The sequence below is a fragment of the Oncorhynchus masou genome, chromosome 28 (assembly GCF_036934945.1).
Source record: "Oncorhynchus masou masou isolate Uvic2021 chromosome 28, UVic_Omas_1.1, whole genome shotgun sequence".
NCBI lineage: Eukaryota > Metazoa > Chordata > Actinopteri > Salmoniformes > Salmonidae > Oncorhynchus > Oncorhynchus masou.
In genome coordinates, this window is record NC_088239.1 from 19,484,150 (window position 1) to 19,501,438 (window position 17,289).

The 17,289-nt window shown below is 41.4% G+C and overlaps 1 protein-coding gene across 5 annotated transcripts in view; it reads left to right on the plus strand.

Annotated features, from left to right (window-relative positions):
* The window catches only part of LOC135517307 (lethal(3)malignant brain tumor-like protein 4), a 144,640-nt gene that overhangs the window by 43,329 nt on the left and 84,022 nt on the right, over nucleotides 1-17,289 (plus strand). For all 5 annotated transcript variants that reach the window (XR_010452023.1, XM_064941489.1, XM_064941491.1 and 2 more), the window contains exons 11-14: nucleotides 6,398-6,483; nucleotides 7,132-7,242; nucleotides 9,922-10,036; nucleotides 14,725-14,836. Coding sequence is in view for 4 of the 5 variants with exons in the window: in XM_064941489.1 (XP_064797561.1) it covers nucleotides 6,398-6,483; nucleotides 7,132-7,242; nucleotides 9,922-10,036; nucleotides 14,725-14,836 (424 nt within the window). In the remaining variant the exon portion in view is untranslated. The remainder of the gene's footprint in view (nucleotides 1-6,397; nucleotides 6,484-7,131; nucleotides 7,243-9,921; nucleotides 10,037-14,724; nucleotides 14,837-17,289) is intronic.

A 17,289-nucleotide genomic window follows, 5' to 3' on the forward strand; every position in this document is an offset into this window, starting at 1 on the left:
TCCGCAAGCTTCCCATAATAAGTTGGGTGAATTTGGCCCATTCCTCCTGACAGAGCTGGTTTAACTGCGTCAGGTTTGTAGGCGTCCTTGCTCGCACATGCTTTTTCAGGTCTGCCCACACATCTTCTATAGGATTGAGGTCAGGGCGTTGTGATGGCCACTCCAATATCTTGACTTTGTTGTCCTTTAGCCACAACTTTGGAAGTATGCTTGGGGTCATTGTCCATTTGGAAGACCCATTTGCGACTAAGCTTTAACTTCCTGACTGATGTCTTGAGATGTTGCTTCAATATAGCCACATCATTTCCTTTTGTATCGATATAGGACTCGTTTTACGGTGCATATAGATACTTTTGTACCCGTTTCCTCCAGCATCTTCACAAGGTCCTTTGCTGTTGTTCTGGGATTGATTTGCACTTTTTGCACCAAAGTACTTTCATCTCTCGGAGACAGAATGCGTCTCCTTCATGAGCAGTATGACGGCTGCGTGGTCCCATGGTGTTTATACTTGCATACATTTGGAAATTGCTCCCAAAGATGTACCAGACTTGTGAGGATCCACCATTTTTTTTCTGAGGTCTTGGCTGATTTCTTTTGATTTTCCTATGATGTCAAGCAAAAGACACTGAGTTTGAAGGTAGTCCTTGAAATACATCCACAGGTATACCTCCAATTGACTCAAATGATGTCAATCAGCCTAACAGAAGCTTCTAAAGCCATGACATAATTTTCTGGAATTTTCCAAGCTGTTTAAAGGCACAGTCAACTTAGTGTATATAAATGTCTGACTCACTGGAATTGTGATTAAGTGAAATAATCTGTCTGTAAACAATTGTTGGAAAACTTACTTGTGTCATGCACAAAGTAGATGTCCTAACCGACTTGCTAAAACTATAGATTGTTAACAAGGAATTTGTGGAGTGATTGAAAAACAAGTTTTAATTACTCCAATGTATGTAAACTTCCGACTTCAACTGTACCATGACATCGCAGAAGAAAGTGGTAATAAGATGGTACATATCAGATCATGTAAAATGTTATCACAATGACTTAGTTGCCAATAGCATTTCCATTCAAAGTGTAGCTTGTGTTTTAATCCAAACATCAGCAAATGTAATGTTTACCACACTTGTCAGCATTCACCTCCACCTCCTCCTCCGCAGTAGATGTTACTGTAGGCTACATCATGCCCCATAGCTCTGCTTTAATATCATCATATGGAACGGTTGATCCTTTGACAGCCCAGCTCTAAGATTTCTCTCGTCACTTACATAAAACCAAGGATCTCATATCAGCACCCCATCAGTCCTGATTCTGTCAATCATTTAAAAGTCTCTGATCTGCAGTCAGTAGCTACGATGATAAAGTAAAGTTGGTGGGTTTGTTGGTGTAACGTTCAATGGGACTAGGCAACAGGAGGTGTCTAGAATTTCACCTTGTGTTTCCGACAAACATTACATACAGTGGGGCAAAAAAGTATTTAGTCAGCCACCAATTGTGCAAGTTCTCCCACTTAAAAAGATGAGAGAGGCCTGTAATTTTAATCATAGGTACACTTCAACTATGACAGACAAAATGAGAGAAAAAAATAAGTATTTGGTCAATAACCAAAGTTTATCTCAATACTTTGTTATATACCCTTTGTTGGCAATGACAGCGGTCAAACGTTTTCTGTAAGTCTTCACAAGGTTTGCACACACTGTTTCTGTTATTTTGGCCAATTCCTCCATGCAGATCTCCTCTAGAGCAGTGATGTTTTGGGGCTGTTGCTGGGCAACACGGACTTTCAACTCCCTCCAAAGATTTTCTATGGGGTTGAGATCTGGAGACTGGCTAGGCCACTCCAGGACCTTGAAATGCTTCTTACGAAGCCACCCCTTCGTTGCCCGGGCGGTGTGTTTGGGATCATTGTCATGCTGAAAGACCCAGCCACGTTTCATCTTCAATGCCCTTGCTGATGGAAGGAGGTTTTCACTCACAATCTCACGATACATGGCCCCATTCATTCTTTCCTTTACATGGATCAGTCGTCCTGGTCTCTTTGCAGAAAAACAGCCCCAAAGCATGATGTTTCCACCCCCATGCTTCACAGTAGGTATGGTGTTCTTTGGATGCAACTCATCATTCTTTGTCCTCCAAAAACGCAGAGTTGAGTTTTTACCAAAAAGTTATACTTTGGTTTCATCATATGACATTCTCCCAATCTTCTTCTGGATCATCCAAATGCTCTCTAGCAAACTTCAGACGGGCCTGGACATGTACTGGCTTAAGCAGGGGGACACGTCTGGCACTGCAGGATTTGAGTCCCTGGCGGCGTAGTGTGTTACTGATTGTAGGCTTTGTTACTTTGGTCCCAGCTCTCTGCAGTTCATTCCCTAGGTCCCCCCGTGTGGTTCTGGAATTTTTAGTCACCGTTCTTTTGATCATTTTGACAACACGTGGTGAGATCTTGCGTGGAGCCCCAGATCGAGGGAGATTATCAGTGTTCTTGTATGTCTTCCATTTCCTAATAATTGCTCTCACAGTTGATTTCTTCAAACCAAGCTGCTTACCTATTGCAGTTTCTGTCTTCCCAGCCTGGTGCAGGTCTACAATTTTGTTTCTGGTGTCCTTTGACAGCTCTTTGGTCTTGGCCATAGTGGAGTTTGGAGTGTGACTGTTTGAGGTTGTGGACAGGTGTCTTTTATACTGATAACAAGTTCAAACAGGTGCCATTAATACAGGTAACGAGTGGAGGACAGAAGAGCCTCTTACAGAAGAAGTTACAGGTCTGTGAGAGCCAGAAATCTTGCTTGTTTGTAGATTACCAAATACTTATTTTCCACCATAATTTGCAAATAAATTCATTAAAAATCCTACAATGTGATTTTCTGGATTTTTTTCTTCTCATTTTGCCTGTCATAGTTGAAGTGTACCCACCCTCTCATCTTTTTAAGTGGGAGAACTTACACAATTGGTGGTTGACTAAATACTTTCTTGCCCCACTGTATATATTATTGCCGTAGTGGGCCACTCCTGAGCCCCTCCACCCAGTCGTAATTGTGTTGTCTGACAACATTAAGTACGGCTCAGGTCATGGTAATGGGGTAGGAATTACATACAGGGAGCTGTATATTGAAACTCGCCCAATGGTGAGGAATCCAGGTCAGAAGCTTTTGAGAATTTCAAAACCCTCTAGGCTCTCTCCCGGTCCCTCGCTCATTCTCCTGTTCTCCAATCAGAGACTTTGAAAACATTTTAAACTGCAAAACCCTTACGCACCACTGCACTTTGTATACCAGAGTTGGCTGATCTTCTCTAGTCACTCGTAGGCTCAGTCACTGGTATACTTTTATTTACAAAGCCATTTTGGGTTTACTACCTTTTAATTTGTGTATTTTTATTGTTCAGAAATGTGTTGGGTACTCTCTTCATTCGCTGGACTTTATCCCGCTAACTGTTCCAAATGTCCGAACTGAAATTGGTAAAAGGGCTTTTATGTACTCTGCGCCATCGTCATGGAACACCTTACAAAATACCTTTTAAACTGGAAGAACTTGTCCTGATTGGTGTTTTTAAATCACTCATGAAGGATTTTGAGGCTGATTCCCTGACCTGTCAATGTTTTTAATTTGCTGTTTTATACTCTTTTGAATTCAATGGTTTTTACTAGATTACTTGTAGTTTTTCATGTTGTCTGTCTGTCTAATTTTTTTGTAATGACTTGGTGCTGCCTATCTTGGCCAGTGCACTCTTGAAAAAGAGATTTTAATCTCAATGAGCCCATCCTGGTTAAATAAAGGTTAAATAAATAATTAAAATATGCAAAGGTGCTCAGTTGTGCAATTTGGCTAACGTTCTCCCCGTGAACTGTATGTCATAAAACTGAAATGTTCATCATTTTTGTGCTTTAAAGCGAGTGTGACGCAGAGCTGTTAACTTCTTGACGCTACCAATCCCTGTAGCGGGATAATTTAGGTCTGCAACCGCTAAATAGCATAGCGCAACAGTCAAATAATATTACTAGAAAATATTCATGAAAAGTGCAATATTTTGAAACACAGCTTAGCATTTTGTTAATCACCCTGTCGTCTCAGATTTTGAAATTATGCTTTACAGCGAAAGCAATCCAAGCATTTGTGTAAGTTTATCGATAGCCTAACATAGCATTATGTACACTTAACATCAGGAAGCTTGGTCACGAAAATCAGAAAAGCAATCAAATTAATCGTTTACCTTTGATGGTCTTTGGATGTTTTCACTCACAAGACTCCCAGTTACACAGCAAATGTTCCGTTTGTTCCATAAAGATTATTTTCACCCCCCAAAATACCGACGTTTGTTTGTCGCGTTATGTTCAGAAATCCACAGGAAAGAGCGGTCACGACAATGCAAACGGAAATTCCAAATAGTCTTCATAATGTCCACAGAAACATGTCAAACGTTTTTTATTATCATTCCTCCGGTAGTTTTTAAAATATATATTCGATAATGTATCAACCGAGTGTGTAGCCCCCACCTCTCCACTTACGCAATGTGATCCTTCACGCTCATTTTTCAAAATAAAAGCCTGAAACTATGTCTAAAGACTGTTGACACCTTAGGGAAGCCAGAGAAAAAGGAATCTGGTTGATATCCCTTTAAATGGAGGACAGGCACGCATAGGAACACATAGGTTTCAAAATAAGAGGCTCTTCCTGATTGGATTTTGCCTGCAATATCAGTTCTGTTATACCCACAGACAATATTTTTACAGTTTTGGAAACTTTAGAATGTTTTCTATCTTAACCTGTTATATGCATATTCTAGCATCTGGTCATGAGAGAGAGAGAGAGCATTTAATTGACCATTTGGAATAGGTTTACACTCTCGCTGTCTCTCTCTCGCCAGACTCCTATCAGACCAGATAGACCTTAGCTCAACTAAAGCCGTTACAGTGGTGCTGGCTTTAGTGAACACCAACATGATGGTATCTGTCTGTTTGGACCGAATGTTTTTTTTCTTGTAAAATATATGTTGTACATAAACTGATTGCATCAAACATCAATATGAAGTGAATGTGTTGAAACCACATCCCTTGCTTTAACTTAATATGGACTCATCATTTCTGCCATGTGCAGTATGATGTCACATCCTTTTCCTCAAGTAATTTGAGATCAAGTGAACAACTGCTGCTCTGGTGTACTTATATTATGTTATACACTGAGTATACCAAACATTAGGAACACCTTCCAAATATTGAGTTGTACGCCCTTTTGCCCTCAGAACAGACGCAATTCGTCGAGGCATGGACTCTACAAGGTGTCGAAAGCGTTCCACAGGGATGCTGACCCATGTTGAGACCCACAGTTGTGTCAAGATGGCTGGATGTCCTTTGGGTGGTGGACCATTCTTGATACACACAGGAAACTGTTGAGTGTGAAAAACCCAGCAGCATTGCATTCTTGACACAGACCGATGCGCTTGACACCTACTACCATGGCCCTTTCAAAGGCATTTTCATCTTTTGTCTTGCCCATTCACCGACAATGGCACACATACACAATCCATGTCTCAATCATCTAGAGGCTTAAAAATCCTTCTTTAACCTGTCTCCTCCCCTTCATCTACACTGATTTTGAAGTGGTTTTAACAATAAGGGATCATAGCTTTCACCTAGCTTTGTTTCCCTGAGAATCTGGGAAGGTGAAAGTTCTCATTACTTTGAAATAGATGCATCTATAGGCACTTTACCAACATATTTACTACCACTACTTCCAGCTGCCTCTATGCACAGAACATATTTTGTCTAACATGCATTTAATGTTTTATACATTTCTTGTGGCTGAAGCATTTCCCAAATTGTGAGAAGGAGAAACTTTAGCCTATTGAGATGCACAAATGTGTTTTCTCTTGGATGTTTTACTGGAATGAAATCGAGTTTCAAAGTTGAGTTTCAGACACAATATATGAACAGTTCCCAAGTAGCCATTCAAGTTTATTATTGAACCATTTGCGATTGGCTCAAATGCCCAAGGCCTCTAACTTCCTGTTACTCCTCTCTGGCTTGGGACTGGAGTGCGTTATTTCTGTACAGTCATTTTCCTCTCTGCTATATTAGTTCAACAAAAACTACTGAGGCAGTGTCCTGTAGAGCCAATCACTTACTAATTGGAGCCTCCACAACTCAATCTCCAATAGCTAACCATAATTATCTCCACAACCAGGCGATATGTGTACATTTGGTTCCCCTACATATGTTGCACCCATCTGTGTGTGTGTCGCATTCAAGTTTTCAAGCACATTTTTCTTTTGATGAAATTGTCACAGCCGTTAACAGTCACAGTTTGAAGTTGTTGCATGTGTTTGTGTGTGCATGTGCGTGCGCGAGCTTGCAAGTGTGTGATTAATTTGATTTGTGTTTTGGATTGTGTTCAAGGACACCCCAATCCAGAACATTTCCTGTGGGAGGAGTACTTACAAGACAACGGTTCCACGGCGGTTCCAAGCCAGGCTTTCTGTATGGTAAGCAATAGGCATGGAACAGCAGGCTAGCCTAGTATCAGCCAACTGTGTGTGTGTTGCACAGCACCATTGTTATTCCCAGCCTCTGCTGCAATCTAACGGCTGATTTAGTGTTTCATAATGATTCCTTTTATTGTCTAAAAATAACTACGAACAATTGTAATTGAAGGCAGTTTAGTAACTGTTGTGGTTCAGTTCCTTTTCACAATAATGACACAAGTCATGTTCGACATTAGTTTGTCTCTTTCCCAGACCTGTCTTTCTCATTCAGAAACTTCTGTTTCAAAATGTTTTTTTCTCATAAAGAATTCCACTGTCAGCCTCCTCTCCCCCTGTGACATCTGCACAGCACAATTTCACACCCTCAAATCCTTACCTCTGGCTGACGGGGCCTGTCCTCTCCTCTCCTCTCCTCCACTCTGCATGTTCTGCTCTTCTCTGTCAGAGATGTGTACAGTGTCCTGTCTTCTGCCTCCTCCCTTCCTCTTTCTCTCTCTCTTTTTCGCATGTCCTCTCCTGTCTTCTTCCTCTCTCCCTCTCTTTTGGCTGGGAAGTGCATGGGCCTTTTTGGGAGTCTCGATAGGCTTGACTGCCATCTCTAACGCCCTTTCTCTCCGCCCCCTCTCTTCCTCCTCTCTCTCGTCACAGAGAGCGCCTCACAGTTTCCAGGTGAACATGAAGCTGGAGGCGGTGGACAGGAGGAACCCCATGCTGGTCCGCGTGGCCACCGTCTCAGACACTGAGGACTACAGGATCAAGGTGAGTGGAAAGGAAAGGGAGATACCTAGTCAGTTGTACAACTGAATTCATTCAATTGAAATGTGTCTTCCACATTTAACCCAACCCCTCTGAATCAGAGAAGTGTGGGGGAATGCCTTAATTGACTTCCACGTCATCGGTGCCCGGGGAACAGTGGGTTAACTGCCTTACTCAGGTGCAGCATGACAGATTTGACCTTGTCAGCACAGGATTCGATCCAGCAACCTTTCGGTGACTGACCCAACGCTCCAAGCCGGTGAAGGGTTGGGATTAGAGAGAGAACAATGGAGTGAGAGAGCGAGAGAAGTGAGGAAATGAGTAATAGATGAAATGAGAGGAAGAGCTTTTTAGAGTGAAAAAAGTAAAGAGTGTGGCAGGGGATGCGAGGAGGTTGTGCATGTGGGAAGAAGTGAGGGGGGTGGTAGTCAGGGTGAGGAGGCCTGCTGGAGTGACATGGCAGATGGAGGTTTTGGGGTTTGGTACGTCTCTGTGAAATGAGCAGGCTGGCAGTCTGCAGAAACCACTTGGTGGTGCTGCTCTTGTTAAACCACTAACAAGCTTAGCAAGCCTTGTACTGAGACTTGATAGGTTGTAGTGTGTGTGTGTGTACTGCATGCCTATATGTTTGCGCATGCATGATGTGTATATGCATGTGTGCATGCAGGTCATAATTGACAGAGCAGAGTGCCTTGTATCTCACCATTTTTGTCCTATGACATCACACTGCTCAATCAGTAGAGGAGGAATCCACTGATTAATTCATGATTACGTGATCAGGCAGGCGCCATTAACCAACCATGGCTTTAGCATGGGTCAAAGCAAGTTATACAGTGGCTTCAGAAAGTATTCACACCCCTTGACCTTTTCCACATTTTGTTGTGTTACAAACTGGGATTCAAATGTATTTAATTGTTATTTTTGTCAACGATCTACACCTAATACTCTAACATTTGTAAGTAAATAATTAATGAAAAACAACACTAATATATCTTGATTAGATAAGTATTCAACCCCCGAAGTCGATACATGTTAGAATCACCTTTGGCAGTGATTACAGCTGTGGGTCTTTCAGGATAAGTCTCTAAGAGCTTTCCACACCTGGATTGTACAACATTTGGCCATTTATTCTTTAATTAAGCACTGTCAAATTTGGATGTTGGTCATTGAAAGACAACCATTTTCACGTATTGCCATAGATTTTCCAGCAGATTTAAGTCAAAACTTAACTAGGCCACTCAGGAACATTCACTGTCTTCTTGGTAAGCAGTGTAGATTTGGCTTTGGGTTTTAGGTTATTGTCCGGCTGAAAGGTGAATTCATTTCCCAGTGTCTGGTGTAAATTAGACTGAACCAGGTTTCCTCTGGGAACTTGCCTGTGCTTAGCTCCATTCCGTTTCTTTTTTATCCTGAAAAACTCCCCAGTCCTTAACGATTACAAACATAACTATAACATGATGCAGCCACCATTATGCTTGACAAAATGGAGTCATACTCAGCAATGTGTTGTATTGGATTTGCCCCAAACATAACTTTTTCTATTCAGGACAAAAAGTGAATTGCTTTGCCACATTTTTTGCAGTATTACTTTAGTGCCTTGTTGCAAACAGGATGTATGTTTTTGGAATATTTTTTATTCTGAACAGGCTTCCTTCTTTTGACTCTGTCAATTAAGTTAATATTGTGGAGTAACTATAATGTTGTTGGTCCACCCTCAGATTTTCTCATACCACAGCCATTTAACTCTGTAAATGTTTTAAAGTCATCATTGGCCTCATTATGAACTCCATGAGCGGTTTCCTTCCTCTCCTGCAACTGAAGCTGGAGACCCATATGTCCCTCTCTAACTTTTAGCGTCAGCTGTCAGAGCAGCTTACCGATCACTGCAGCTGTACACAGCCCATCTGTTAATAGCCCATCCAACCAACTACTTACCTCATCCCCTTATTTGTTTTTGTTTTTCTGCTCTTTTGCACACCAGTATTTCTACTTGCACATCCTCATCTGCACATCTATCACTCCATTGCTAATAGGCCACTATTGGCCTATTTATTGCCTTACATCCTTACTTTATTTGCACACACTGTATACAGATTTTTCTGTTGTGTTATTGACTGTATGTTTGTTTATCCCATGTGTAACTCTGTGTTGTTGTTTTTGTCGCACTGCTTTGCTTTATCTTGACCAGGTCGCAGTTGTAAATGAGAACTTGTTCTCAACTGGCCTTCCTGGTTAAATAAAGGTGAAATAAATCAAAAATAATAAAGTTTCAAACAGTGCTCAACTAGGAGCAGAAACAACTGTGGATTTAGAACTAAGTCTATTATCGTTAATCCTGGTGTCTCAAAACTTTATTTTTTGTTACTGTCTCTTTATATGATTGAAAGAGCATTTTAAACATGATTTCAGCGCTCTGTCTTTAGGAAGGCTTTCTGTTGATAGCTGAGCTCTTTGGTGTCCTTGTCTCCTGTAGCGTCAGCTGTGTTCTTTGTGTATGTTGGCCTGTTTAATTGTCCAATATAATACATGTTTTCTATTTGGTTTAAATGTTTTATTTTCTGTACAGTACTTTGAGATTATTCTGTATAGTGAAAAGCCCTTTATGAATGTCAGATATTATTTTTAGTACTAATGTTGCTGTCTCTCCCTTTTGCTCTCTCTCGCTCTCTCTGTATTACTCAGATCCATTTTGACGGCTGGCATGAGAAGTTTGACTTCTGGGTGGACTCTGACCTGCCGGACCTTCACCCTGTGGGCTGGTGTGCCCGGACAGGTCATCCCCTGGAACCCCCCCTCTGTGAGTTCACCACCCCTGTGTGTGTGTGTGTGTGCTTTTCACTAACCATTCCAACTCAACGCTCACATGTACACACAAATCAATGCACTCGTCCATGCTTCTCAAGGACCTCTCCATCCATTAAATCCCCACTATTGATTTTGTCCCTTTCAGAGGTGAATCTCACTGACATTAGAGCACAGCTATCTGATGTATGGGTGCAAAGTATTTTCTATGGCACAAGGCTTTGAACTGCGCTCTAAATCCTAACCACAACTCCACAGCCAATAGCACAGTATCCCTGCCCTAAAAACAACTTTAAAGTAACTGTCCAGTGGAAATCTCACTTTTAAATGTTCATATTCTGTTACCACTTATCCAAATAATGTAGTGGACTCGTCTTATAGTCATATTTCTGGCCAAAGCATAAATTGGAGATAAAAACACACCTCAAAACGTTTATCTCAAAACATTATAAAGAAAAACACTTGAAATTTGCTTGGATAATGACATCATTATCTTTGGTGGAGACAGGCCTGTGTGTCACTAATCCAGTAACCTTTTCATTTTTTTCAAATTCTCCGGTGGGGAGAAGGATCTTTCTCGAGACTAGGTGAGACATGTGCTCACTGCACACAGGCAAGGTAGTTAGCTAGCAAGCAGGCCAAGAAATCCACAGCTGGTCTTGGCAGAAAGGACAAAGCCTATGCAACAACTATCTCGACAGTCACTTTTATTTCAAGTTATGTGGTTTGTAAAAGTTGGCCTGCTGGCAGTTATCTAAGGTTAGCATGCTAATGGTAGCAATAATTAGCTAAGAAAGCAAGTCAAAGCAGATCTTTCACATAACAACCATCTTGCCATTCCATTTTATTTTAAATCCTGTGGTTTGTAGCTAAAAGTGTTATGTCAAGAGAACTTCGCTGTTGTGTTAGCTGTTGTTGACTGATATAGATAGCAGTAGTAGCTAGCTAGCTTCATGACTAACGTGGGGAAGCAAAACTAATGCGAGTGTGGGAAAATTTCTTTTTTTCACTCAATCTGTCCAACTTATCACCCTATCGCCTCTAAAATGTAAATAAAACACTATAAATAGTTTATATAATGTGTCATTAGATACCTATTTGAAGGTTTGTGTCGAATTTGAATCAGGTTTTTATGGCGGTGCTAAAATGATCTAAGAAGTAAACAGCGGCTTTGAGAATGATGATCGCATGCAATGATGACGCAAAAAATGACTAGGTATCACCCCTTACCCCATCCACTGTCCATTTCTTGTTTTTAAAGGATGAGAGAAGTGCTACACCTGGTGGAGAGAGATAGTAAGACAGAAATAGTTGCTTTATATGCGTGCTGTACTTTACGACATGACACGTCTAGATGTAATGGAGGGTCCGTTTTTTAAATTTTTCTCCAATACTATAGAGCCGTTACCATGTCAATCAATGCTTGAATAGAAACCTAGTTCACACACCCGATTTTGAAGTCAACACAGTCACTACAGTCCCATTTAGTTTTCTTTGTAGCCTCGTTTGAATGTTGCGGTTGGGGTGAGTTTACGTTAGTTACTTAGCTAACAACAAAAATATCAGCAATATAGTGACAGTGAAGTAAAGAACAGAAATGACTCACACTTGTGAAATAATCAGCCTGCATTTATTGCTGTTATAGTGACGTGCCCTAGTAGTTCCATTGTGCATTTCCATATTCTGAATCCATCCATACTATTTGACTTGGTGCAGACAGGTGCCCCCATGTGGGAGCTAATGTGAATATCAAAGTGTATACATGTCTCATTGGCTGAGCAGTCAAATCAGTAAAAAAATAAATGTACCAGTATACACCCAAACCACTCAGGGCACAGGGAAATATACTTTTTATAACACCCAAAATGATAATTTTTTGGAAGGACATCTATTTAATTCATATTGTATTTCATTTTAAAATCTGGAACACTGGACAGATACTTAAATTTATAGCAAAGTAGTCATTGTGATTGACAAGTTTGCACAGTGCGATAAATCAACAAAAGTATTTTTGTCTGCATAGACTAATCACTTGACCTTTGAAGAATGCCTTTAATTTTTCTTCATTTTCGATGATGGCTGTGATTGTTTTTCTTGATGTATTACCATTGACAGTTCCATAGTGATTTAGGGATACAATATAAATGGCTGCAACAGAAATCATATTAGAAATAAAAAACACAACTCTAATCTTATTCCAAGTGGAGGACTTGTCTCCTTCAGAGACTAGTGGAATAAATCTTTTCAATTTCCCCTTTTGGTAAACACATTTGGGGCGGTGTGTGTGTGTGTGTGTGTGTGTGTGTGAGTGAGTTTTGTCTTGGCACCGGCAATACAGGCCATAAACCTGACTTGAATTCTATGTCTTATTTGATTCAGAAGCTTGGTGCTTGATATATTATGGCAAGAGAGATGTTTGATGTTGCTCAAGATGTCTTAATCTAACACATAAGCAGAACCATGAGGGCTATTTGTCTACCCTGACACTCAATAGACTTATTGGTCTACCCCAGCTAATCCTCTGTAAGGTCTCATTCATTGTAACTTCATTTCAAATGGATACTCATAACGCATGGGTTTGCACAGTTGGATAACTAAAACCCATGTTATAGGCGATGATGATATATAGGCTAAAACATGGGTTTAAGTTATCCAACAGTGAAAACCATTGCATGATGAGTATCCATCTGAAATTAAGTTACAATGAATGACAATTTAGGGAATTCAAGTTAAGTTTATGGCCTGCACAGTGCCTTCGGAAAGTATTCAGACCCTTTGACTTGTTCCACATTTTGTAACATTACAACCTTATTATAAAATAGATTAAATAATCAGCCATCTACACACACTAACCCATAATGACAAAGTGAAAACAGGTGCATCCTGTTTCCATTGATCATCCTTTAAATGTTTCTACAACTTGATTTGTGTCCACCTGTGGTAAATTCAATTGATTGGACATGATTTGAAAAAGCACACACCTGTCTATATAAGGTCCCACAGTTGACAGTGCATGTCAGAGCAAAAACCAAGCCATGAGGTCGAAGGAATTGTCCGTAGAGCTCAGAGACAGAATTGTTTCGAGGCACAGAACTGGGGACGAGTAACAAAACATTTCTTCTGCAGCATTAAAGGTCCCCAAGAACACATTGGCCTTCATCATTCTTAAATGGGAGAAGTTTGGAACCACCAAGACTCTTCCAAGAGCTGGCCGCCCAGCGAAACTGAGCACTCGGAGGAAAAGGGCCTTGGTTCTTGGTCAAACTTCCAGAAGGACAACCATCTCTGCAGCACTCCACCAATTAGGCCTTTATGGTAGATTGGCCAGACGGAAGCCACTCTTCAGTAAAAGGCACATGACGGCCAGCTTGGAGTTTGCCAAAAGGCTACTTAAGACTGTCAGACCATGAGAAACAAGATTCTCTGGTCTGATGAAACCAATAACTCTTTGGCCTGAATGCCAAGTGTCACATCTGGAGGAAACCAGATGTATGGTGGTGGCAGCATCATGCTGTCGGGATGTTTTTCAGCAGCAGGGGCTGGGAGATTAGCCAGGATCGAGTCAAAGATGAACTGTCACCAAGAAGTTAAACGTCTCTCAGATCATGAGAAACAAGATTCGCTGGTCTGATGAAATCTAGATTGAACTCTTTGGCCTGAATGCCAAGCGTCACGTCTGGAGGAAACCTGGCACCATCCCTACTGTGAAGAAAGGTGGTGGCAGCATTATGCTGTGGGGATGTTTTTCAGTACCAGGGACTGGGAGATTAGCCAGGATCGAGGCAAAGATGAACGGAGAAAAGTACAGTGAGATCCCTGATGAAAACCTGTTCCAGACCGCTCAGGACCTCAGACTGGGGCGAAGGTTCACCTTCCAACAGGACAATGACCCGAAGCACACAGCCAAGACAATGCAGGAGTGGCTTCGGGACAGGTCTCTGAATGTCCTTGAGTGGCTCAGCAAGAGCCCGGACTTGAACCCGATCGAACATCTCTGGAGAGACCTAGACCTGAAAATAGCTGTGCAGCAACACCCCCTCTAGGTTAGATTACTCGTTGGATATTACTGCATTGTCGGAACTAGAAGCACAAGCATTTCGCTACACTCGCATTAACATCTGCTAACCATGTGTATGTGACAAATACATTTGATTTGACTCCCCATCCAACCTGACAGAGCTTGAGAGGATCTGCAGAGAAGAATGGGAGAAACTCCCTAAATACAGGTGTGCCAAGCTTGTAGCATCATACCCAATAAGACTCGATACTGCAATCGCTGCCAAAGGTGCTACAACAAAGTACTTAGTAAAAGGTCTGGATACTTGTGTAAACGTGATATATCAACAGAAAAAATATATTAATTTGCTAACACTTCTAAAAACTTGTTTTTGCTTTGTCAGTATGGGGTATTGTGTGTAGACTGATGAGGAGAAAAAATACTATTTCATTCATTTTAGAATAAGGCTGTAACATAACAGAATTTTGAATAAGTTAAGTGGTCTGAATACTTTCCAAAGGCACTGAATGTAGTTAATATACCACTGAATACATATGCTGTCCCAATTTTAACTACTTGCCCGTTAACTCTTGCTATTCATTGATTGATTTAGTCATCTTCAAACTCTTTCTTGCCAGCCTCAAGCAAGCCTTGTGATTGGTTTGTTGGTTGTCATCCCCATCCAGCACACGCAGGACCTTCTGACCTTAAGAGCTCCGTGACCCAGGGAGTGTGCCCCACTCCGGGCTGCAGGGGTGTGGGCCACATCAAAGGAGCCAAATACACAGGACACCACAGGTAAGACACCTGTTGATGACTACATTGTCTGACAATATCTGCCGGTCCAGAAAAATTGCCAAGCCCCTAAACCCTGTAGATCTGAAGGGATTAGAAAGGTATCATCAATATGATAGTAGTTCCACCTTGCTCTCTGATAGGCTTGGTAGCATGTTCACCATGTTGCTTATACCCATCAAATCAAACACGTCCTTTCCAATCCCTACAAGTGCATAGAGGGTAACGGCTAAAAATAGTTTCTGGGCCATACCTATCCCCAGGTTGGCTTTTCTGATTGCATGTCACCATTGTTTAGAGGCATATTTTGTTGCTCAATTTGCTTCTTGTGTGCCCATTGACACCCAGATCAGGAAGGACTGTCACGATTGTCGTAATGAGCGGACCAAGGCTCAGCATGATTGAAGTTCCACATCTTTATTACGGTGAAACTTTAAACAAAAACAATAAACCAACAACGAAACGTGAAAGTAGTGGTGCACAAACACAAAACAATATCCCACAAACACAGGTGGGAAAAATGGCTACCTAAATATGATCTCCAATTAGAGGCAACGAATACCAGCTGCCTCTAATTGGGAACCAGACAAAACACCCACATAGAAATATTGAGCTAGAACACCCCCTAGTCACGCCCTGACCTACTACACCATAGAGAATCAAGGGCTCTATATGGTCAGGGCGTGACAAGGACTAATAACACAAATTAAGGTATTATCCACCAACAGCTGGCTTTGGAAAGGTGAGATGTGGATGCCATTGTCTGTGGGTAATATATATGCTGCTGTAACTGCAGCATTGCATGGCCTGTTGGTTGGCTCCATGCAACAATAGTGAGAGTATGTTGCTAGAATTAACATCCATTGATAGCTCGTTGGAGCACAAATCCTTGCTGGATTTAGCATCTAGCTGACCTGGGCTTCTCTGTGGGGGAGATAGGGCTGCAGTCAGCCGGGTTCTAAGGTTTTTACCTAGGGGAGCCAGAGGTGCCTCCACAAAGGAGAGGAGAAAAAGGGATGATGGAAGAGAGGCACTCCTGGATCATTTTCACTCACGGAGCTCACATACAAGTAGCCTAGAGAAGTTAACCCTGCAGCTTGCAGGCCTGCTCCATGCTCTTCTCCCTGCCAAGACTCTGCCTGACTAACTGCCAGAGCAGCAGCGCACAGTCTATCACCGGCTGTCATACCACTGAGGTTATGGCCCTCTCTAACCCATTTGTTTTACAAAACACACCGCTTTGCAGAGTGCTTGGTGGAAATTCTTAGTTTTTGATTATGGAAGAGGATGTGTCTTTGAATATATGGCACTTTAGGTGAGAAAATTTGGAATCTTTCTGACTAATATTAATTTTAGTTGCGGTATATTTTGACAATGCCAGGTGTCAAAGTTGACTTAAACAAACTGTAGATCTCTCTCTGTTTTTATAATGTAGTTATCAATACTATATGACAATGATAGTTGTAGTCCTTACATTCACCCCTCTGCTCCTCCCTCTCTCCGTCTGTCTGAGCGTCTGTCTGAGGATTCAACTCGCCCTCTGCTATTTTTGTGCCTCACCTTTTCCAAGGATATAATCAACTCTGAATGGAATGAGGGTGGAGTGTGCATATTCCCCCCCCCCAGCACACCCCTCTCCACAGCCCACTGGTGGATCCTTCTGATCAAGAAACAGAAAGACATTCAGTGACAAGAGTCCTCCACAACCACAGTACCATTCTTTAAGCCCTGTTACTGCAGCAAAATAAAAACTCTCTAGAAACGTGGCTCTAACCCAACTTCATTAGCAACTAATTTGAATTTCATTTGCATCAATAATCATAAACTCAGAACTTCAGTTTTATGTGGATATAACATATGTGACCGACTAGCTCGATTCAGTCTTATGTAGCAAAATTTCAAATTGTGTATTTTACATTGGATAAAAGTAGAGACTCCGAGCTAGAAAATGTTGATAAACTTGTAACGTCACTTTTTGAGAAAATGGACCTTGAATATTTTGGTATACCTACTGGAGAGCTCTTTTTTGTCTACACCCATCCAGCATAATTCACACCCTCTTAAGCCTTAGCCCCACCCATCTCTTCAAGGATTCACAAGTGAGGCCATGTACAAAACAACCAAAGATTTCAAGACTAAAGACTGGTTTATACTACGGGTGTGTTCGTAAATTCAATCTGAAGTGCCAGAGTGCCCAATCTGAAGTGCCCAGGTCAAATATTAAGGCACATGAAAGTTTACATATTCCAGAAGGCATTTCTGCCCCCCAAAAAACATCTTTATAAAAACAAGTTTCAGTTCAAATGGCTCTTCTATGAAGTAGTGATGCGCGACATACGCATAGTTTCCTGAAACGAGTCACATATCATCACTTCTTTTATGTTATTGTGGCATGTTTTCATTCTTTAATGGCCCCCGTCATCTGAGTAAACGGTTGTGACTGCTCAGAGGCTGTT